The sequence below is a fragment of the Oryctolagus cuniculus genome, chromosome 14 (assembly GCF_964237555.1).
Source record: "Oryctolagus cuniculus chromosome 14, mOryCun1.1, whole genome shotgun sequence".
Taxonomy (NCBI): domain Eukaryota; kingdom Metazoa; phylum Chordata; class Mammalia; order Lagomorpha; family Leporidae; genus Oryctolagus; species Oryctolagus cuniculus.
The window spans coordinates 73,590,046-73,608,092 of NC_091445.1; the positions used below are offsets into that span (position 1 = coordinate 73,590,046).

Below are 18,047 nucleotides of genomic sequence, written 5' to 3' on the forward strand. Positions count from 1 at the left end.
CACACATATAGGCAAACTAAACAATTTGGAAAAGTACTGTTGGGAAGTTATTTATGATGATTCTTTTTTTTTTTTTTTTTTTTTTTTTTGACAGGCAGAGTGGACAGTGAGAGAGAGAGACAGAGAGAAAGGTCTTCCTTTGCCGTTGGTTCACCCTCCAATGGCACCGCGCTGATCCGATGGCAGGAGCCAGGAGCCAGGTGCTTTTCCTGGTCTCCCATGGGGTGCAGGGCCCAAGCACCTGGGCCATCCTCCACTGCACTCCCTGGCCACAGCAGAGGGCTGGCCTGGAAGAGGGGCAACCGGGACAGAATCCGGCGCCCCGACCGGGACTAGAACCCGGTGTGCCGGCGCCGCTAGGCGGAGGATTAGTATGATGATTCTTAAATGTTACAACACTAACAAAAATTTACTGATTGTTGTGCATGGCCTAATGGATCATATTTGCATGGAGAGGTATAAGTTGTTACTGAAACTATGACCAAGTGTGTAGCATTTAGGCAAAAGGGGGACATTGGAACAGAGGCAGAAAATCTGAAACAGTCTACTCAAAACAGTGTACTTGCTTTAGCCTGTTTTTCAGAGAATGTTTAAGGAAAGCTTATCTTGGAAAATTGACCTCAGAGGGGACCAGACCACTACAAACAAGGAACAAGAAATACCAGTGTAAGTCAGATTTTTATTTTTATTTATTTGAGAAGCAGAGCAACAGAGAGACAGAGAGAGATCTTCCCTCTACTAGTTCACTCCCCAAATCCCTCCAACAGCTGGGGCTGAGCCAGGCTGAAGTCCGGATCCCAGAATTCCATTCAGGTCTCTGTGGTAGGTGGCAAAGACCCAAGTACTTGGGTGATAAACTTCTGTCTCTCATGGGGTGCATTAGCAGGAAGTTGGAGTCGGAAGTGGAAGTGTGCAGAGGGGGCTGCATCGTGGCATCATTGTGGTGCAGTTAAGCCACCACCTGCAATGCTAACCACATCCCATATGGGAACACCAGTTTGAGCCCCTACTGCTCTGCTCTGACCTATGTACTTGCTAAAATGCTTGTGAGATCAGCAGAGGATGGCCCAAGTTCTTGGGTCCCTGCATCCATGTGGGAAGCTCAAATGGAGTTTCAGGTTCCTGGCTTCGGTCTGGTTCAACCCCAGCTGTTGTGGCCATTTGGGAAGTAAACCAGTGAATGGAAGATTCTCTCTCTGCCTTTCAAATAAATCAAATAAATCTTTCTTTAAAAGAAGAGGAGGAGAAGGGGAGGAGCTGGGACTAGAGCCCAGGCAATCTAGTACCGATGTTGGCATCCCAAAGAGCATGTTAACTGTCTTTATAACTATGCCCAATTCCCACCCCTGACTTAGATTTTTCAAAGCAATCAATTTATGAAGATGTATATTGCAAGCAAGAAGAGTCCTCCCATTCTTGGACACTTCCTTAACCTTTGCCATAAAAGTCCTAGCAAACTGCTGCTCAGGGAGTCATTTTAGGGACCTATACCTTCCCTCAGTCCCTTTTACTTGTCACAAGGAAACAAAACTTCCCTCCAGGTAACTCCAGCATGAAGCTGATTATTTGGTGACACGCTAAGCTAATGGCCCCTTGTGTCCACCAACAAGACTGCACATAGAGAGATGAGATGGACACAAGAAAGGCTTTCCTTGGCACTGACCAGAGGAACTGACCAGAGGAAAAGGAGCCTAAGGAAGGGGCCTGAACTATGCCTAATGTCATACAATTTTTGTAGGGGTTTATTTATATAATTTTGAAGATAGAGCTAAAATATATCATAAATGGTGAAAACGAAAGAAAATATTTTTAATATTTGTACCAAGTATAGAATCGCTTCAGATACGCAACTTAGATATTCCTTGGCTAACAGGTCATGGTACTGAGATTTGGTGGTCTTACACCTCTGGGCCTTGCTATATCTATTTTGACCTCCATTAAACTTCTTTCACTTTTGTCTTCCCCAGGGTTAAGTGGCTGTAGTCCTCAATAAGGCAACACATCCCATCATCCTAGGGCTTCTTCCTTCCTTTCCTTGTGCTACCTGCTCATGGCATTGTGTTCCAGGCAATGAGCCCCCCTTTGGGTGGCACTCTTGTCCTGCCTAGCCCTGGCCCTGCTGGACAGAGAGACTCAACTAGTCCTTGGACTGATTGGATCCCCTCTGATCCTTCTGCACCTAAACCAGTTCATCAACTCCTTGCTCTGTTCTGAAATTCTTTTAACCACGGACACACAGCTTTTCGGAAAATTGCCAGAATTCGTTGAAACTAACACGTGAATGTGGCTCATGACTCTGAGGCTGGTCAACTCACACCACAAACTTCAAAACTTCTTCTGATCCCAGTCCCTCAGGAAGGAGAAACGTGCATATGACTTAATGCAGTCTTACTCGTAAAAGAAAACCAAAACAGCACAATGGTGCCACAGTTCCTTATTACATTTAGTTCCCAGTACAAACATCCTAATTCAGCTTAAACAAAATAGCCCCCATACACTCCATTTCTGAGACAACTTCTTTGCTCTCCACCCTTCTCTCCCATTTCTCTCTCTCTCCCTCTTTTTTTTTTTAATTCTCTCCCAGTCTCCTTTATTCTATCACAGCCCTTCAAAAAGAAAAAAGAAAAAAAAAAACACTTAGGGCGCAACCCCCTTTTCACCACGATTCACCCCCAAGAGCTAAACCCTCCATAAAGAAAGCAAAGCCCTCAGTGGGGCCTATGGAGGTGGTGAGGACGTCCCCTCTCCACCCCAGAGGGGACTTCAAGGCCAGGTTCAAGAGTCTGCGGAAGAGCGAATGCCGGATCGCAGAGAGGCTTGGCTCACTTTCACCGACGGCTGACCCTTCCTGTGCCATCGCACCCGGAGCAAAGCAGTCTGCTCCTTCCTGGCCCAGGAGCCTGGATCCTTTGAAAAAGCCCTCCCTGCCCGGCCCAGGAGAAGCAAGGGGTGTGAATCCAGGCGGAGCCACTGTGGGCTGGCGACACCCTCTCGGAGGGCCCGCCTAACCCGCCTTCCCACCACCTAGGGGGTTTGGCACCGCGAGCGGGATCCCCTTGTGGATGAAAGGCAGATGTCCCTTTAAGGTTTGCTGCGCAGTGCGTGGACTTTAGCCTAAACACGGACCCGCGAAGCTGGCTTTATTTGTCCATGTCTCGGAGGGAGCCTGGGCGGCTGCCAGCAGAATTTCAGAAAGCGCGAGCGCTAAGGATTGGGCGATGTGGCAATCGGTCTGGGATGTGAAAAGCGTGGAGCGGTTTTAGGGCTACCGACGAAAACAGGAAATCGCTCCTCTGCGGCCGCGGGGGAACCAGGGCTGACACCCGCAGCGGCAGCCCGAGGGACTCAGCGCGCTCGGCTCCTGCGCCCGGGTCCTGCTCCCGCGTCCAGTCGGGTCCTGCCCTCCGAACCCGCACGTCCGCCAGGCGCTGCTGCCACCCGGCCATGGCCCCGCCGCGCCGTGCCAGCCCAGGGGTCGCTGTCGCCTGCTGCTGGCTCCTCACCGGTGAGCGACTCCCCTTTCTTTCTCAGCATCTGTTGCTCGTGGGGCGCGGGGCGCGGGGCAGGAGCGACGGACTCAGAGCGGTGGGCAGTGCGGAGGCGGCGGGGCGCTTTGGGCTCCAGCGACTCTCGAGCGCTTGGGCCAGGCTGGAGTCCAGCAGGCGGTGCTGCGCTTGGGATCTGGTCTGAATTAGTTTGGGTGTCACTTCAAAGCCCTTCGCTGAAGGAGTAGGACGGGGCAGGCGCTGAAAACGTTACAAGGCAGAACCGACCTGTCAAGTGACTGTACTGTGCAACTGTATGCCATTTAGGAGTTTGGTGAATGGCATTTGGGGAGTGGAGGGCTGCAGGGCGCCTGATTTAAATGCCAAGTTCCGACAATCAGGTTGTTCCTTTGAGGGTGGACATGATTGCATTTTCTTGCCATGTAGTTAGTGTTCAGGATCTCTCGCAGAGACCACGGAAAGAGCGGGTTGCAAGTCAGTACTGCTGCTTGTCCCAAACTGATGTCAGCTCCCCAGAGGAGGATATTCCGAATAGAGAAAGGAATAGTGAACGTTAAGTTTGTAAATATCACAGTACAGACTTTTTATGTAATTTTAAAGAGGCAAACTGTATTGTTTTTTGTATATGTATTTTTAAGGAGTGGACTTTAAAGTCAGAATGGCCCAGTGGGAATGCACAATTATATCCACTTTAGAAAAAGGTTGAATTGTAGCATTTTCAGAGATTTTCCGAATGATTAGCCCCTGGTCGAGTTTCTCTTTTATAACCAGTTACTGATTGAGGAGGGAAAGGTGAAATAGTGAGAGGAGGAAGGTGGATGGGTGGTCTTGTACTGGCAGAAGCTTTATGTGAGAGAAATCACCTGGCTTAATAACTGGATGGATTTAGCATATCATTGATATTCAATTATTGGGTTGTTTTACTGCTAGCATGCATATTAGTGTTAGTTAATAGCATTTTACCTTTAAAAATAGGAAGCAAGTCATCCAGTTTTGTCTTACCTTAGATGGCCAAGCACTGTTAACTTTTATGAAGATCACTTAGAAGTGCATTATTAACAAGCAGAGCTATCTCATTATGAGGTGGCATCAGGAGGGTTAATACAGAGCTACCGGCTTTTTATACAAACATTTTCCACTACTCAGGAAATGTCCAGTAATCCAAACATCAGTAACTTCTGAACAGCAGTACAGCCAGAGAGTGGTTTGACTATCTACTACCACTACTCTACAAATCTTTGATCTACAATTCCTCCCCAACTCAAAATTCTGGAGATTGCTTGCATTTTGCAGATGTGCCAAATCTGGAGTTTACTAATTATTCAAGTTTTACCAAATAATCAGTAACTGGTGTAGAAATTATCCAATGAGTTTTGCATGCCTGCTAAAAGGACAAGAATGAAACTTAGAGAAGATTAATAAGTTGTGATGTCATATCTATGTTGGTTTACCATACCTTGCTCAATCCAGGAATGGATTTAAAGGAAAACAATGCATAGATATTTTTAATTGTAATATTCCATTCCTTTTTATGTGTGTGTATAACAAAATTATATTAAAATTTATAATTTTTAAAGAGTTATTAACTCATCGTCAACTTAACGTCCATTTCTGAATACAGCATTAAGAAGGTGATATTTGGCTTCTTCTTTCCTTTACTGGTTTCCCTATAAATTATCACATTCTGTCAGCTCTTCCTTACCAGTCTCTAACTAGTTAGCCTGAAGGAAGCTTCTTATCAGTTCAGAGTCCACATCTTCGCTGAGATCTCAGCATAGCCTCCTTGGGCTCTACAGTAGAGCTTATCTTCTCATTTCCGGTCCTCAGCCAAGCTCTAATCCACCCTCCTACCACATCATTTTCATTATAGCCCACATTTTTGGACAAACACTGTCTGCGATTCTCTCCTGCCTTTCAGACAAAATACACCATTCCCAACTAACTACCCTAATACACACCATTATCTCCTAATATCTTATCAGCTTATTATTACTACTGCAGTAAATTTCCACAGAGTTACTGGGTTAAAGACAATCTAAATTCACTATCTTCCAATGCTGTAGGCCAGAAGTCTCACTGGGACAAACTCAGGATGTCACCAAGATTACATATCTGCTGGAGACTCTAGGCGATAATCAACTTCCTTGATTTTCCAGCTTCTAGAGACATTCTTTGACTTATGGCCTCTTTCTCCCGCTTCAAAACCAGCAGTGTAACATCTTCAAATCTCTCTCTGGCTCTGCTTCAGCATCACATCTTCTTCTCTGAAACTGACCCTATTGTTTCCCTAAAAGTTCTTATATTTACTTTGGATCCACCAGAGTAATTCTCCCAGCTCAAGATCCTCTAATTTAATCACATCTGATAAGTGCCTTTTGTCTGTAAGGTGACATAGTCACAGATTCCATGGATGCCTTTGAGAGAACATCATTATTCTGTCTACCACAACTCTTACACGTATACGGCTCATTATAGCCAGTCATATGTCCTTACTTTCCCCATATTCCTCCTGCTCATTTTGCCACTGTGAATATGAACCTCTTTTATACCACTACAAAAGCACTCCATCCCTCCTTCCCAATTCCCCCTGACATCTAAACTCTCCCCAGCCTTCAAAACTGGGCCTATATAACAATAACAAACCACCACCATCCCAGTAAACTTCCCATTGTATTAGCTTCTTCCAAAATTTATCAAATGATTCCTCAAGAAAGATGATCTCCCTTATGTACAAATGAAGTCCTTTGCTGTTAATTTTATGCTTGTCAAAGTCCCAGCAAAAACTCCTGTTATGCATAAAGGATTTAGCTGGAGAAAGTATCATAAAGGAACAGTGTGAAGAGGCTGTAAATGAAATGAGAGAAGCTGGTAGAGCACCTAGGAAAGAAAGCACCTGATGAAAAACCATGACCATTCCCAGGCCCAAGGAGCTGGCAGCATTTGCTTGACTGTGAACTCCAGCCATGGGAGGGACCATTGAACTGGAACTGTGGTCATAGATAGAGGAAACGTAATTGCTGCCAAAACTGAAGTCTAACAGGGGAAGGGGAGGAGAAATAAAAACACCCCAAGCTCCAATGTCTTACCCAATACTCCCACTGGCCATATCAAAATGGTAGGGTCAGCCTTCCAGGGGACAGAGGTCAAGTAACGGAGAATAGTGAGCTCAACCTCCTGCTAAAAGGTATTGTGTTTGAAGCACTGTGCAAAGAACTTTGCAGGTAATATTTCATCTTAATCTAAAAAAATGTATAGAAGTTCTTAACTATTATCCATGTTGTAGCGGTGGAGAAGCCTAAGTACTAGGAGCTTAATTTGATTTGTCCAAAGTTACATGACTAGTTTATGCCGAATACATTCAATTCAAATCTCTGATCTCACATTTCATGTTCTGAATTAATATGTCATATAAGCTGCCTAAATGTAATCTCATTTCCCCTCTTGCTCATCCCTCTAAATGGGGAATCCAATCATTTAAAAGATTTTGATAAAGATCTTATTAGTGGTGTAAGTGGGTCTGTTATGTCCATGATTTTTGTATAGAGAAATTAAATTATCTGCCTTACATTAAGTATAATTCACATAAGACTATCTCTTTATTAAGAATTACCCCTAATTGAGTTGTGTGTCTCTCTTCCCTGAAAACATTTTGGTTGGTCTTAAGCAAGGGTCTTCTGTGACTTTTCACAGGCACGATTTCCTATTCAAAATGAAGTTCAGTGAGGAGATGGCTGAATCTGGGGAGGAAGTCAACCACTTATTCAAAACAAATACTTGACCTCCAGAGGCCAACAGTGTACTGTCAGATATTACTGAAAATGTGAAGATCTTAGTTGTTATGATGTTTGTAAAGGCAGCAATGAATGTATAGGGGTTTCTATGTATCTGCTTAGTAATTGGGTGAGGTAAATAACAATAGCTATCTATGCCCCATTATCTTAACCTGTTTTTCTTCCCTGCTGTCCTGATGCTAAACTGGGCATCAGCTTAGCATTGCAAATCGGACTTTCCTAGGTGGGTGCTCCTTTACCCTGGTCCTCTCATCTCCAACCCCACAAACCTACCATTGAGTCTAAGAACTTGCTAAATTTTCACTTGCCTCTTAGACTCACACAATAAAGTTTGTGTTTAAATACATCCAGGAAATTGAGGACCAAATCTCACTCTTTGCCTTCACTGCTTTTGTGTTGCATGGAACATAAAATGATGAACTTGAATTCATGTTGAGAAACTGAAAGATATTTTAGAATTGTTGCCACATTGCTAAAGTCAGAATAGATTGCCTTTTCAGAGTGGTCTGTGACTGGACAATTGTATTCTCTCTCAAAGCAAGTACAGTAGAATATCAAAAGATGCAAATGAGTTGAATATATTGCTTTGCTCTAAATTATTGAACTTCTTCCAATTCCTCTATTATGCGAGCTCTCCTAGAGTCTTCTTTGGCCTTTGCATAAGCAGTTATTCCCACTGCAACTGATCCTTAAATTCCTACATGAATGCCATTTCCAAGAGACTCCCTTCCCCCAAGAAATGTGTGCCCCAAGCACCTTAAATTCTACAACATACATGATATTTTACTTAAAAATCTAATTGTCTATCTTTCCATCTTACGCTCTGTAACAGCAGGGTTTTTATAATCCTTAGCACCTGGGAATAACAGGCACTTTTTATTGAATCAACCACAAAACAAGACTATAGACAACTCATAAAATACTCAAGGAATCAGATATTCTCCTTTAATTACATGCCCATCTAGAATATTTATATTTATCCATACTTATTTGTAATTGAATGGAAGACATCATGAATTGAAAAATTCACCGTTATTGTACTACCACTAAGACAAACATTATCAGCCCAATATAATTACTGCAGTATTAGATGTATCCTCGTTTCAGAGATGTTGAACTATGGGAAAACGTGCTTCTAAAATTACAATACATAATATTTATCTTCATGGCAATCTTCTATCATATTTGTAACATTTGAAAACTGTACCCTAACATTTCAAAGAAGCTGAGATATGATAGCACATGCTGTCTTAATTGTCTTCTAGAGCCAAGTTTCTATTTGATTCAGGGGATAATTGGTCTTCTGGCACCAGTAGCTTCCCCAGATCCCTAAAACAGAACTTTCTGTAAATATTTACCATTAGAAAGGAGCTTCAGGAGATAGGTAACAATAATCAAAGAACATTCCACTTTGCCAACTCTTTCTACCATGGTGGTGAGTGCTACGACTGTGTGTATACGAAGGGGCCTAATTTTGATCTAAACATTTCTATGATTCAAAAGACAGATTAAAAAGTCAACCAAGTTTCAAAAGGAAATTAAAATGCACATACTGGTTATTGTTAACAATTCACTTTATGTACAAAAATATTAATACCGTTTTATCCAAACAGTAGGTCTCTTATAAACAAGATAGTTGAAAATCTAAATCACTAGAAAAATCACCAGAATTCAGATATTAACAGACATGAAGACATAAGCTCTTTTTGTATGAATTATATGAGATAAATGCAGCCTCATATGTAAATAGAGCACTTGTGCATTAGAACATCAATGAGATGGTTTATGTAGCTTGTCATAAATCATCTCCTCAATATGAATTAAGTGTATTTCCAAAATTATTTTATTAACTAGGCTTATTGTTTGCCAAATACCAAAGTCTGAAAATACATATGGATGTTGACCAGCCCTTAAACATATCCACATGATACATTTTATTTTGGGTAAAATGATTTTATAAATGACAGGAATACATATAAATAGCATACACACATTTTTGATAGGATTTGTTTATTTGGTTGGAGGTATTGCATTGTTTTGTGACAATTGCAAATAAGCATTTTTGGTCACAGGAAATTTAGATAATGAGTACAAGTTCTTTTAAAAAACTGGACTTTCCCTTTTCCCTTTTGCCCTTTTTCCTATATTAGTTGAATACCCCTCCACTTAACTTTGCTTGCAAAAGTCACATGGGAGTCTTTGTAGAGTATGGGGTTTGCATGTTCTATTGAAATGATTGCATTTATCACTGCAGACTCATAATCAGAGCTCTAACTATGAATTCTCTAAAGATCACTTTCCTGGTTTTTTTTTTTTTTTAAGATTTATTTATTTATTTGAGGGGCAGTTACAGACAGAGAAGGAGTGACAGATGGAGAGGTCTCCCATCTGCTGGTTCACTTGCCAAATGACTGTAGTGTCTCAAACTGGGCCAATCAGGAGCCAGGATCTTGGAGCCAGGAGCTTTTTCTGGATCTTCCATGTGGGTGCAGGGGCCTTAAACATTTGGGCCTCTTCCAGCGCTTCCCCAGGCCATCAGCAGCAGGGAGCGGGAATGGAAGTAGAGCAGCCAGGACTCAAACTGGCACCCATATGGGATGCTGAAGCCAAAGGCAGAGGCTTAACCTACTATACCACAGCACCGGCCCCAAAGATCAATTTCCAAATGATGTCTAATAAAAACAATTGCCATGACGTGACATCTTAAAATGTTTTAATTAAATTCAATAATGTTAAATTATTTTAGTTAAGATCACTATTTTTAATGCAAATATGAATATTTCAAAAGTTGAAATAGGTTTATAAAAATTTAGCCTATGATTAATCTTTTTATAATTTAGTGACATTATAAAGCAATGTGATTTGATAATTTTAAGATGTCAATGACCACAAAGTCTAAAACTGAGTTAAAGGAAAACTAATAATTACTCATTTTCTCATACAACATGATGACGAACTACTTTTTTGCTGGATTCCAGGAGCAGAAAGATAAATAAAAGGTAGTCTTTCCTTTTCATGAGGCTCATGGTCTGGAGGAAGCAATAGCCATGCAAAGAAGGAATGATAGGAAGCCCACAAGGTGCTTAAAGCAGAGGAATGAGAAGATCAGGGCTGTGTTGCAGGAAGGTAAGCCTCACAAACAGAAAAAAAGAAATAAACAAGAAACCAAACAAACAAAAACCAAGACAGTTTATTCAGCCGCTACCGTTTCAGGGTGGCAGTGCTAAATGTAGAGTGTGTCAGACAGGATTTCCATCCTTCAAGAGCCCATAATCCCTGCTGCTGCCACACAGACCGCATGTATTGTATTATTATAATAGGGGGGATTGTAATCCAATTCACCAGTGAGGTATATCAACATCTCATAGATTAGGGTTGACCTAAGATTTTTCTGTGAAGAAGGTACTAGGGGCTGGTGCTGTGGCATAGTGGGTAAAGCCGCCACCTGCAGTGCCAGCATCCCATATGGGTGCCAGTTCCAGTCCCGGCTGCTCCACTTCCAATCCAGCTCTCTGCTATAGCCTGGGAAAGCAGTAGAAGATGGCCCAAGTCCTTGGGCCCCTGCACCTGCATTGGAGACCTGGAAGAAGCTCCTGGCTCCTGGCTTCGGATGGGCGCAGCTCTAGCCATTGCAACCATCTGGGGAGCGAACCAGTGGATGGAAGACCTCTCTCTCTCTTTGCCTCTGCCTCTCTGTAATTAACTCTGCCTTTAAAATAAATAAATAAATATAAATAAATAAGTCTTTTTAAAATTTTCTTAAAAAAAAGTGCTGAAATAAATAAATGTACATACCAGATAAGGCTTCAGCCCACTCTAAATTTTTTTCTCCCCAAAGGCTGAATATTCACTATCATATAATGTGAGCCCTTGCCCTTTGCCCTGTCTGATGCTTATTTGTAGCTTCCAGCCAGGCATTCTTTGGAGATTTATCATAGTATTTTACATGTTTACTGAGCTCTACAATTTACAAAGTATATAAGCTCAGTAGAATCTCAGAAAGACTGTCAAATGAGGCAGGAAAAATAATCTTATTTACAGTAGAATGAGTGTAGTCTCTACAGGTGAAAGGACTTATGTAAAGTTACTAGACTCCAACAGTCTGTAAGCTCTGCTGATTCTTGGTATGTAAGCATTAACCTTGCAGTCAATCTCTTACCGCTAAAATGGTCAAGATTCAATCAAACATAGCATGCAGGGCTGCTGTTGTGGCACAGCTGGTTAAGTTCACAACACCAGCCTCCCATATCTGAGCACTGTTTGGAGTCCTGGCTGTTCTAATTCAGCTCTCTGCTAATGTACCTATGAACGCAGTGGATGATAGCCCAAGTCCTTGGGTCCCCGCCACTCACATGGGAGACCTGGATGGAGTTCCTGGCTCCTGGCTCCGGGCTTCAGCCTGGCCCAGCCCTAATTATTATGGCCATCTGGGGAGCAAACCAGCAGATGGAAGAGATATCTTTCTCTCTGTCTCTGTCACTGTGCCTTTCAAATAAATAAATAAATCTATAAAAAAAGATAGTATGTAAAATTAAAAACAAATATGTTAGGGTGAGATAATAGATGTTTTAAATTTTTAAACATTATTGCACCATAATATTTTAAATTACAATGATTTTAATTATTGAATTCAATTCCCTCAATTCTTAAGAAAATTGAGATTCAAAGAGAATGTGTGTTGCCAAAAATCACAGGAAAAACAACTAAAGAGTAAGAATTGCAATTCTCTTGATTTCTAGCCTAATTCTTGTTTTTGAGACACTGGAAGTGTCTCAAAAACAACAAATTAAAAACTCTTGGAAGTAACAACATTGACTCTTTTTTTGTTTTGGAGAGATTACTATAAATAAGATATTATAGGAAAACTATATGTAATTAAAGTTACTGATACAAATGTTTTTATTCTCAAGGAGCCAGTAAAAATAAGTACAAAATTGGAATTTAAAGCAACAGAACTAAACACTGGCCCTTTTCTCATGATTTTGCTTATTTTGGAAAAGCATTAAAATATATCTATAATAATAGTAGTTTTTCGGCCGGCACCGCAGCTCACTAGGCTAATCCTCCGCCTTGCAGCACCAGCACACCGGGTTCTAGTCCCGGTCGGGGCGCCGGATTCTGTCCCGGTTGCCCCTCTTCCAGGCCAGCTCTCTGCTGTGGCCAGGGAGTGCAGTGGAGGATGGCCCAAGTACTTGGGCCCTGCACCCCATGGGAGACCAGGAGAAGCACCTGGCTCCTGCCATTGGATCAGCGGCGGCCATTGGAGGGTGACCCAACGGCAAAAGGAAGACCTTTCTCTGTGTCTCTCTCACTGTCCACTCTGCCTGTCAAAAAAAAAATAGTTTTTAATCTACATTTATTAAATGAGTGACCTACAGTAGATACCAATAACAGGGCCTGAGGAAATGTCCATTTGAATGTTAATATGCCAGCCACACTTGATATCTGACTCACCTAGCTTATCCCACTTATAAACGTGCTGACATTATGCAAGGAATAGTGGAGAGATACAAGGGTGAATTCATCTGGAGTTCAATAGGAAAGAAAACCACATATTCAAATTAATAGAATGCATGGTTTCAAGTTTGAGACAAGAAGTAAACTGGTCTTTAAAAATAGAAAGGATTTACTGAAGCAGGGGTGACATGAGTGACATTGTGTGACCAGAATGGTATGAGCTAAGGCAGTGAAGTAGAAGGGGTCCTAGAATGCATGGGTAACAAATGTGACTCTCAAGGTTCAATACAGGGTGCCCAGAGGGACAAATGGGAAATAAAGTTTGTAAAACCAGAAAAGTGAGACTTAAATGCTAAGATTTGACGCTTGAATTAACAGTGAATGAGAACTCAAATTAACTCAAAATAAAACTATACTGCTAGGTCTAGAAATACTAAGCCATAACAAGAAAAAAGCTAGGAAAACACATCTTATCATTCAACAATAATCACATTACTTTTAAAAAGTTCTAAACTGTTACAGATATTTCATATCAAATAATAACTATGAAAAATTATGTACTGTGTTCAATCATGGAAGACTTGCTATTTAAAAAGCACAAAGTGTTTGTCTTACAGTTTTAAAAAAATTGTTAAAGAATCATGGAATTAAGAGTCAATGTGGGTTTTCTACAAGTTTCAAATTCAGAAATAAACATATATTTTTCTAAAATAGAATATCAGATCTTTCCCAAAGATCATATGATCACCTAGGCTGAGCAGAAGGAAGACTGTGGGAAAGAAGAATGGAGTGTTCTTAAGAGGTAATGAAAGATCAGGGAAGAGACCAGTGCCTTTCAAATCCTCTAGGTTGGCTTGCAGTGGGTCTTTAACTGGTAGAGGTAACAGGAGAAGTGACAGTGGATAACAGCACATAACTTGCAACTGAAGGATGGTAGGAGTGGAAAGAGAAAAGAATAAGGAATGGAGCTAAGGAGGCCTGAATTTGGAAGCTACTTAAGTGATCTTGAACTCATTTGTTAACTTCTCTACATTTACACTTTATTCTATAAAATAAAGGTAATATTTACCTTACAGGATAGGATAAAAAATGCATAGGAAAGGAAAGTACTTGGCAATGTTAAATACGTGATAGCTTTTCAATAAAAACCTTGTATTAAGACCCTACTGTGTGCCTACCACTGTGATTCGATCTTTGGCAGACTATGGGGAGAAATGAATAGTACTTAGACTGGTGATCAAGGGGCACTTCAAAGCCTGCAGCTCAAAATGCACTTTCTCAGTCAGTTCTCTCTCTCTCTCTCTCTCACACACGCACACACACACAGGCATCCAATGCATACTTTCACCCCACCAATTAGGAATTCTAATTTAAAAGATACAATCCCCTATGGAGAAGCAGCCAGCTTCACACTCCAGTGCTAAAAAGTTTTGGGATTCTCTCAGATTTGTAAGCAGCAGAGTGCATTAGGAACTTTGTGAGAGCACTCATTAGGATAGGAAAGTGAGGACACAGAAGGTGGGGGATTAGGGGGATGGGGGAGAGAAGCCACAAAACAAATGCGGCTCTAATATGGACTAGAACTTGGAAAAGGTCTGTTGGCCCCCAGACCCGTGAGCCACTGAGAAGATAACTGGTAGTTGAGTAAATGTTATCCAGCTTTGTGCTATAGGCGGATTGCTCTTTCATCCAGATGGGGTTGGTGGGCTCCCCTCTCAAATACATGTGCAACAAGACAGGAAATAAGGGAAGGTGTGTGTGCAGCACTTCTGAGCCCTGCATTCTATCTTAACTCTCAAGAAAAGCCTGGTGATTTTTTTTCCTATTCACTTGTCATCTGAACAGGCAATCCACTTCCCCACCCCATTACCACCCAGTGCACCAATTAAAAAAAAAAAAAAAAGCGGGGGTAACTAAAGGATTTTCTTTGAAATCGATTCCGTAAAAACTGGGGTCGGTGACCGCGGATCAGACCCCACCGACTTGCCATACCATCAGCTGCCACCTTAGGTCGGGCAGTGAGGATCCGGCCCTAAGCTACTGGGACCCAACCCCCAGCCCAAACACCGCACAGGCTGCTGAGCTGCAGAAAGCCAAAAAGGCTGGCTCCGGATTGTGGGATTCCCAGGACTTCAGGTCAGGCAACTTGAGAAGTCCACCCAGGGGAGCATTCCACACATAGCTTCTTGTCCCTCTGGGATCAGCGCTCTGACATCTGGGTTAACGAGATTGTGCAGACGCGATAGCTAAGCGCCGGGAACAGCTGGCCTCGCTCGCCGCTCGCAGCCCAGACCCGGCGGGACCAGTTCTTAGAAGTCGCCGGCGCGACTACCAGCTCCCACTGGCGCATAGCGTCCTGGTGCGGGTAAGGCGGGAGCAAAACCCAGCGCAGTTTGGACCCCGTGGGACCAAGTCTGCACTTTGAAAGGTCCTTTTACTCAAGTTTTGAAACTGGATTTGCCCCAAGGGAAGGGGTAGAGTGGCAACCGCACCCAGTTCTCAAAAACAGACGTGGAAAGGAAAACGTAGATCTAAGCCAAAGCATTAAAAAACAGGACTAGGACCAGCCACCAACTATTCCGTGCGCTCAGGGCGGTTTATTTGTCCCGAGCGCCTGCCGCTTAGTGCGCCTGCGCGCGCGCAAGCCGAGGCCCCGCCCCTCCGCCGGGCACGTACGACGTGCGCCGTGGAGGCGGGACGCGGGCTGCGCAGGCGCCCTCGTTGCGTCAGCCTCTTGCTCCGCGCTGGCAGCTGCGGCCCCGGAGAGGGCCGGGTTCGCGGGGGTGCCTCCCGAGGGCCTTCGGTGCCACGAGTCCGGAGACGGAGCAAGGAAGGGCTAGAGTAAGTGCTCTCCTCGGCCACGGGAATCAGAGCGAGCATATTGTCTCCCCGCCCGGCAGGTACTTGTAGAAAGCGGACCCGCCCCCTTCCCGGCCTAGCCTCCCCTTCCCTGTCCCTTTCCTAGGGGGCGACCCCCTTCGGTTCTCGTGTGGTCGGTGAGCCCCCGCCAAGGCCATGAAGCTCGTGAGGAAGGACATTGAGAAGGACAACGCGGGCCAGGTGACCCTGGTCCCCGAGGAGCCCGAGGACATGTGGCACACGTACAACCTAGTGCAGGTGGGCGACAGCTTGCGCGCCTCCACCATCCGCAAGGTGCAGACCGAGTCCTCCACGGGCAGCGTGGGCAGCAACCGGGTGCGCACCACCCTCACTCTGTGCGTGGAGGCCATCGACTTCGACTCCCAAGCCTGCCAGCTGCGGGTCAAGGGGACCAACATCCAAGAGAACGAGTACGTCAAGATGGGGGCTTACCACACCATCGAGCTGGAGCCCAACCGCCAGTTCACCCTGGCCAAGAAGCAGTGGGACAGCGTGGTTCTGGAGCGCATCGAGCAGGCCTGCGACCCTGCCTGGAGCGCTGATGTGGCGGCCGTGGTCATGCAGGAAGGCCTCGCCCACATCTGCTTAGTCACTCCCAGCATGACCCTCACCCGGGCCAAGGTGGAGGTGAACATCCCCAGGAAGAGGAAAGGCAACTGCTCGCAGCACGACCGGGCCTTGGAGCGGTTCTACGAGCAGGTGGTGCAGGCCATCCAGCGCCACATACACTTTGACGTCGTCAAGTGCATCCTGGTGGCCAGCCCGGGGTTCGTGAGGGAGCAATTCTGCGACTACATGTTTCAGCAAGCAGTGAAGACTGACAACAAAGTGCTCCTCGAAAACCGGTCCAAATTCCTTCAGGTAAAGCAGTCCTAACCCGGGGTCGATTAAGAACAGGGTGGAGGGATTGGTGAAAAAACACCCCTGAAGTTTTAGAGCTGGGGAAAGTGAAAGAAAGTCCTGTGGTTGGTTGGGATTGTAAATGAGATAAGGAGATGAAAAGAAGCGGTAAAATAGCTCGCAGATTTATTTAATGAACTGTGTTGAAGTCCTTGAACATACAAAGCCTAATTAATGTCTTTGGCTTTAGGTCGGTGTGGGCTGGTTAACGGGTGTTGGGAGAGATTGCTTTTGTCTAACTTTGATAATTGTGATTCTAGGTACATGCCTCCTCTGGACACAAGTACTCCTTGAAAGAGGCCCTTTGTGACCCTACCGTAGCCAGCCGCCTTTCAGACACTAAAGCTGCTGGGGAAGTAAAAGCCCTGGATGACTTTTATAAAATGTTACAGCACGAACCTGACCGAGCCTTCTATGGACTCAAGCAGGTGGAGAAGGCCAACGAAGCCATGGCAATCGACACGTTGCTCATCAGCGATGAGCTCTTCAGGCACCAGGATGTAGCCACGCGGAGCCGGTATGTGAAGCTGGTGGACAGTGTGAAGGAGAACGCAGGCACGGTCAGGATATTCTCCAGTCTTCATGTGTCTGGGGAGCAGCTCAGCCAGCTGACTGGAGTAGCGGCCATTCTTCGCTTCCCTGTGGCTGAGCTCTCCGACCAAGAGGATGACTCCAGTTCTGAAGAGGATTGATGAGTGAGACTTGGAATTAAGACACCCTCTGTCTCACTCTGCCACTGTTAGGTTTCCTTAGCATCCTTGTGACAGCTGCAAGAGGGACACTTTTTGATTCATTCAGGAATTTCTCTTGTGTTTGGTTGCACTGGGTGTTTTATGGTCAGCAGGACATGTATTCAGACTAAATAATAAACTAAAAGGAAATAATCTCCATGTACTATTATCTTTATTAATTGGGATACTTTTATATGGGCATTATGAGTTATTTTTAATATGAAGATTTTACATAGTTAATAAACATGGCTGTATATTGTTTGGGATGGGTCATAAAATCTGCATACTTTGTAATAGTTTTCCTTAGGGAAAAGCGTTTTACCAGTTTATATAATTTTAATTCTACATGATGTTCATGCATTATATTTAATGATCCCTTTTCTCCCCAGCAACCCCAGACTTTTTTTGGGGGAGCAGGGTGGTTGACAATTTTAAGTAGTAGTGAAACAGTTAGTAGATTTGAGTACAGTTTAAAATGGTATTTTTCTTAAGAGACTTGTTTAATCCATCATGTTATAAGTAAACACTTGGCATTTTGTTGTTAGAATTAATCATATTTGCTTTAGAGGGTAACTGTTTCAGATTAGAGATTTGTTCTGGAGAATCTGAAGATAATCCCTATGAACCTCTTTATTTTTAAGATGAGACTGAGGTTTATTTTGAAAATGAGATTTGCTTAAGTAGCTAATTAATAGCAAACCTGGAAGGAGTCAGTAGTCCCAAATCTGAACTTCAGTTCTTTGCACTGAGACACTGCCACCGCATTTTGTGTCTATTTATTT

The 18,047-nt window shown here is 43.6% G+C and overlaps 2 protein-coding genes across 3 annotated transcripts in view; both read left to right on the plus strand.

The window, feature by feature from the left end:
* Positions 1 to 3,031: 3,031 nt before the first annotated feature.
* Positions 3,032 to 18,047, plus strand: part of ITGA1 (integrin subunit alpha 1) — a 176,202-nt gene continuing 161,186 nt past the window's right edge. The window contains exon 1 of the mRNA XM_008262192.4: positions 3,032 to 3,505. Coding sequence (XP_008260414.2) covers positions 3,445 to 3,505 — 61 coding nt within the window. The 5' untranslated portion in view covers positions 3,032 to 3,444. The remainder of the gene's footprint in view (positions 3,506 to 18,047) is intronic.
* PELO (pelota mRNA surveillance and ribosome rescue factor) lies at positions 3,368 to 17,418 on the plus strand. Of its 2 annotated transcripts, none has more exons than XM_070056704.1 (3): positions 3,368 to 3,505; positions 15,720 to 16,495; positions 16,795 to 17,418. In XM_070056704.1, exons 2-3 carry the CDS (start codon positions 15,770 to 15,772, stop codon positions 17,224 to 17,226), a joined length of 1,158 nt encoding a protein of 385 aa, XP_069912805.1. In that variant the 5' UTR covers positions 3,368 to 3,505; positions 15,720 to 15,769; the 3' UTR covers positions 17,227 to 17,418. The 2 variants fall into 2 exon arrangements, with proteins under 2 accessions (XP_069912805.1, XP_051709442.2); XM_051853482.2 differs by lacking the exon at positions 3,368 to 3,505 and adding an exon at positions 15,460 to 15,595.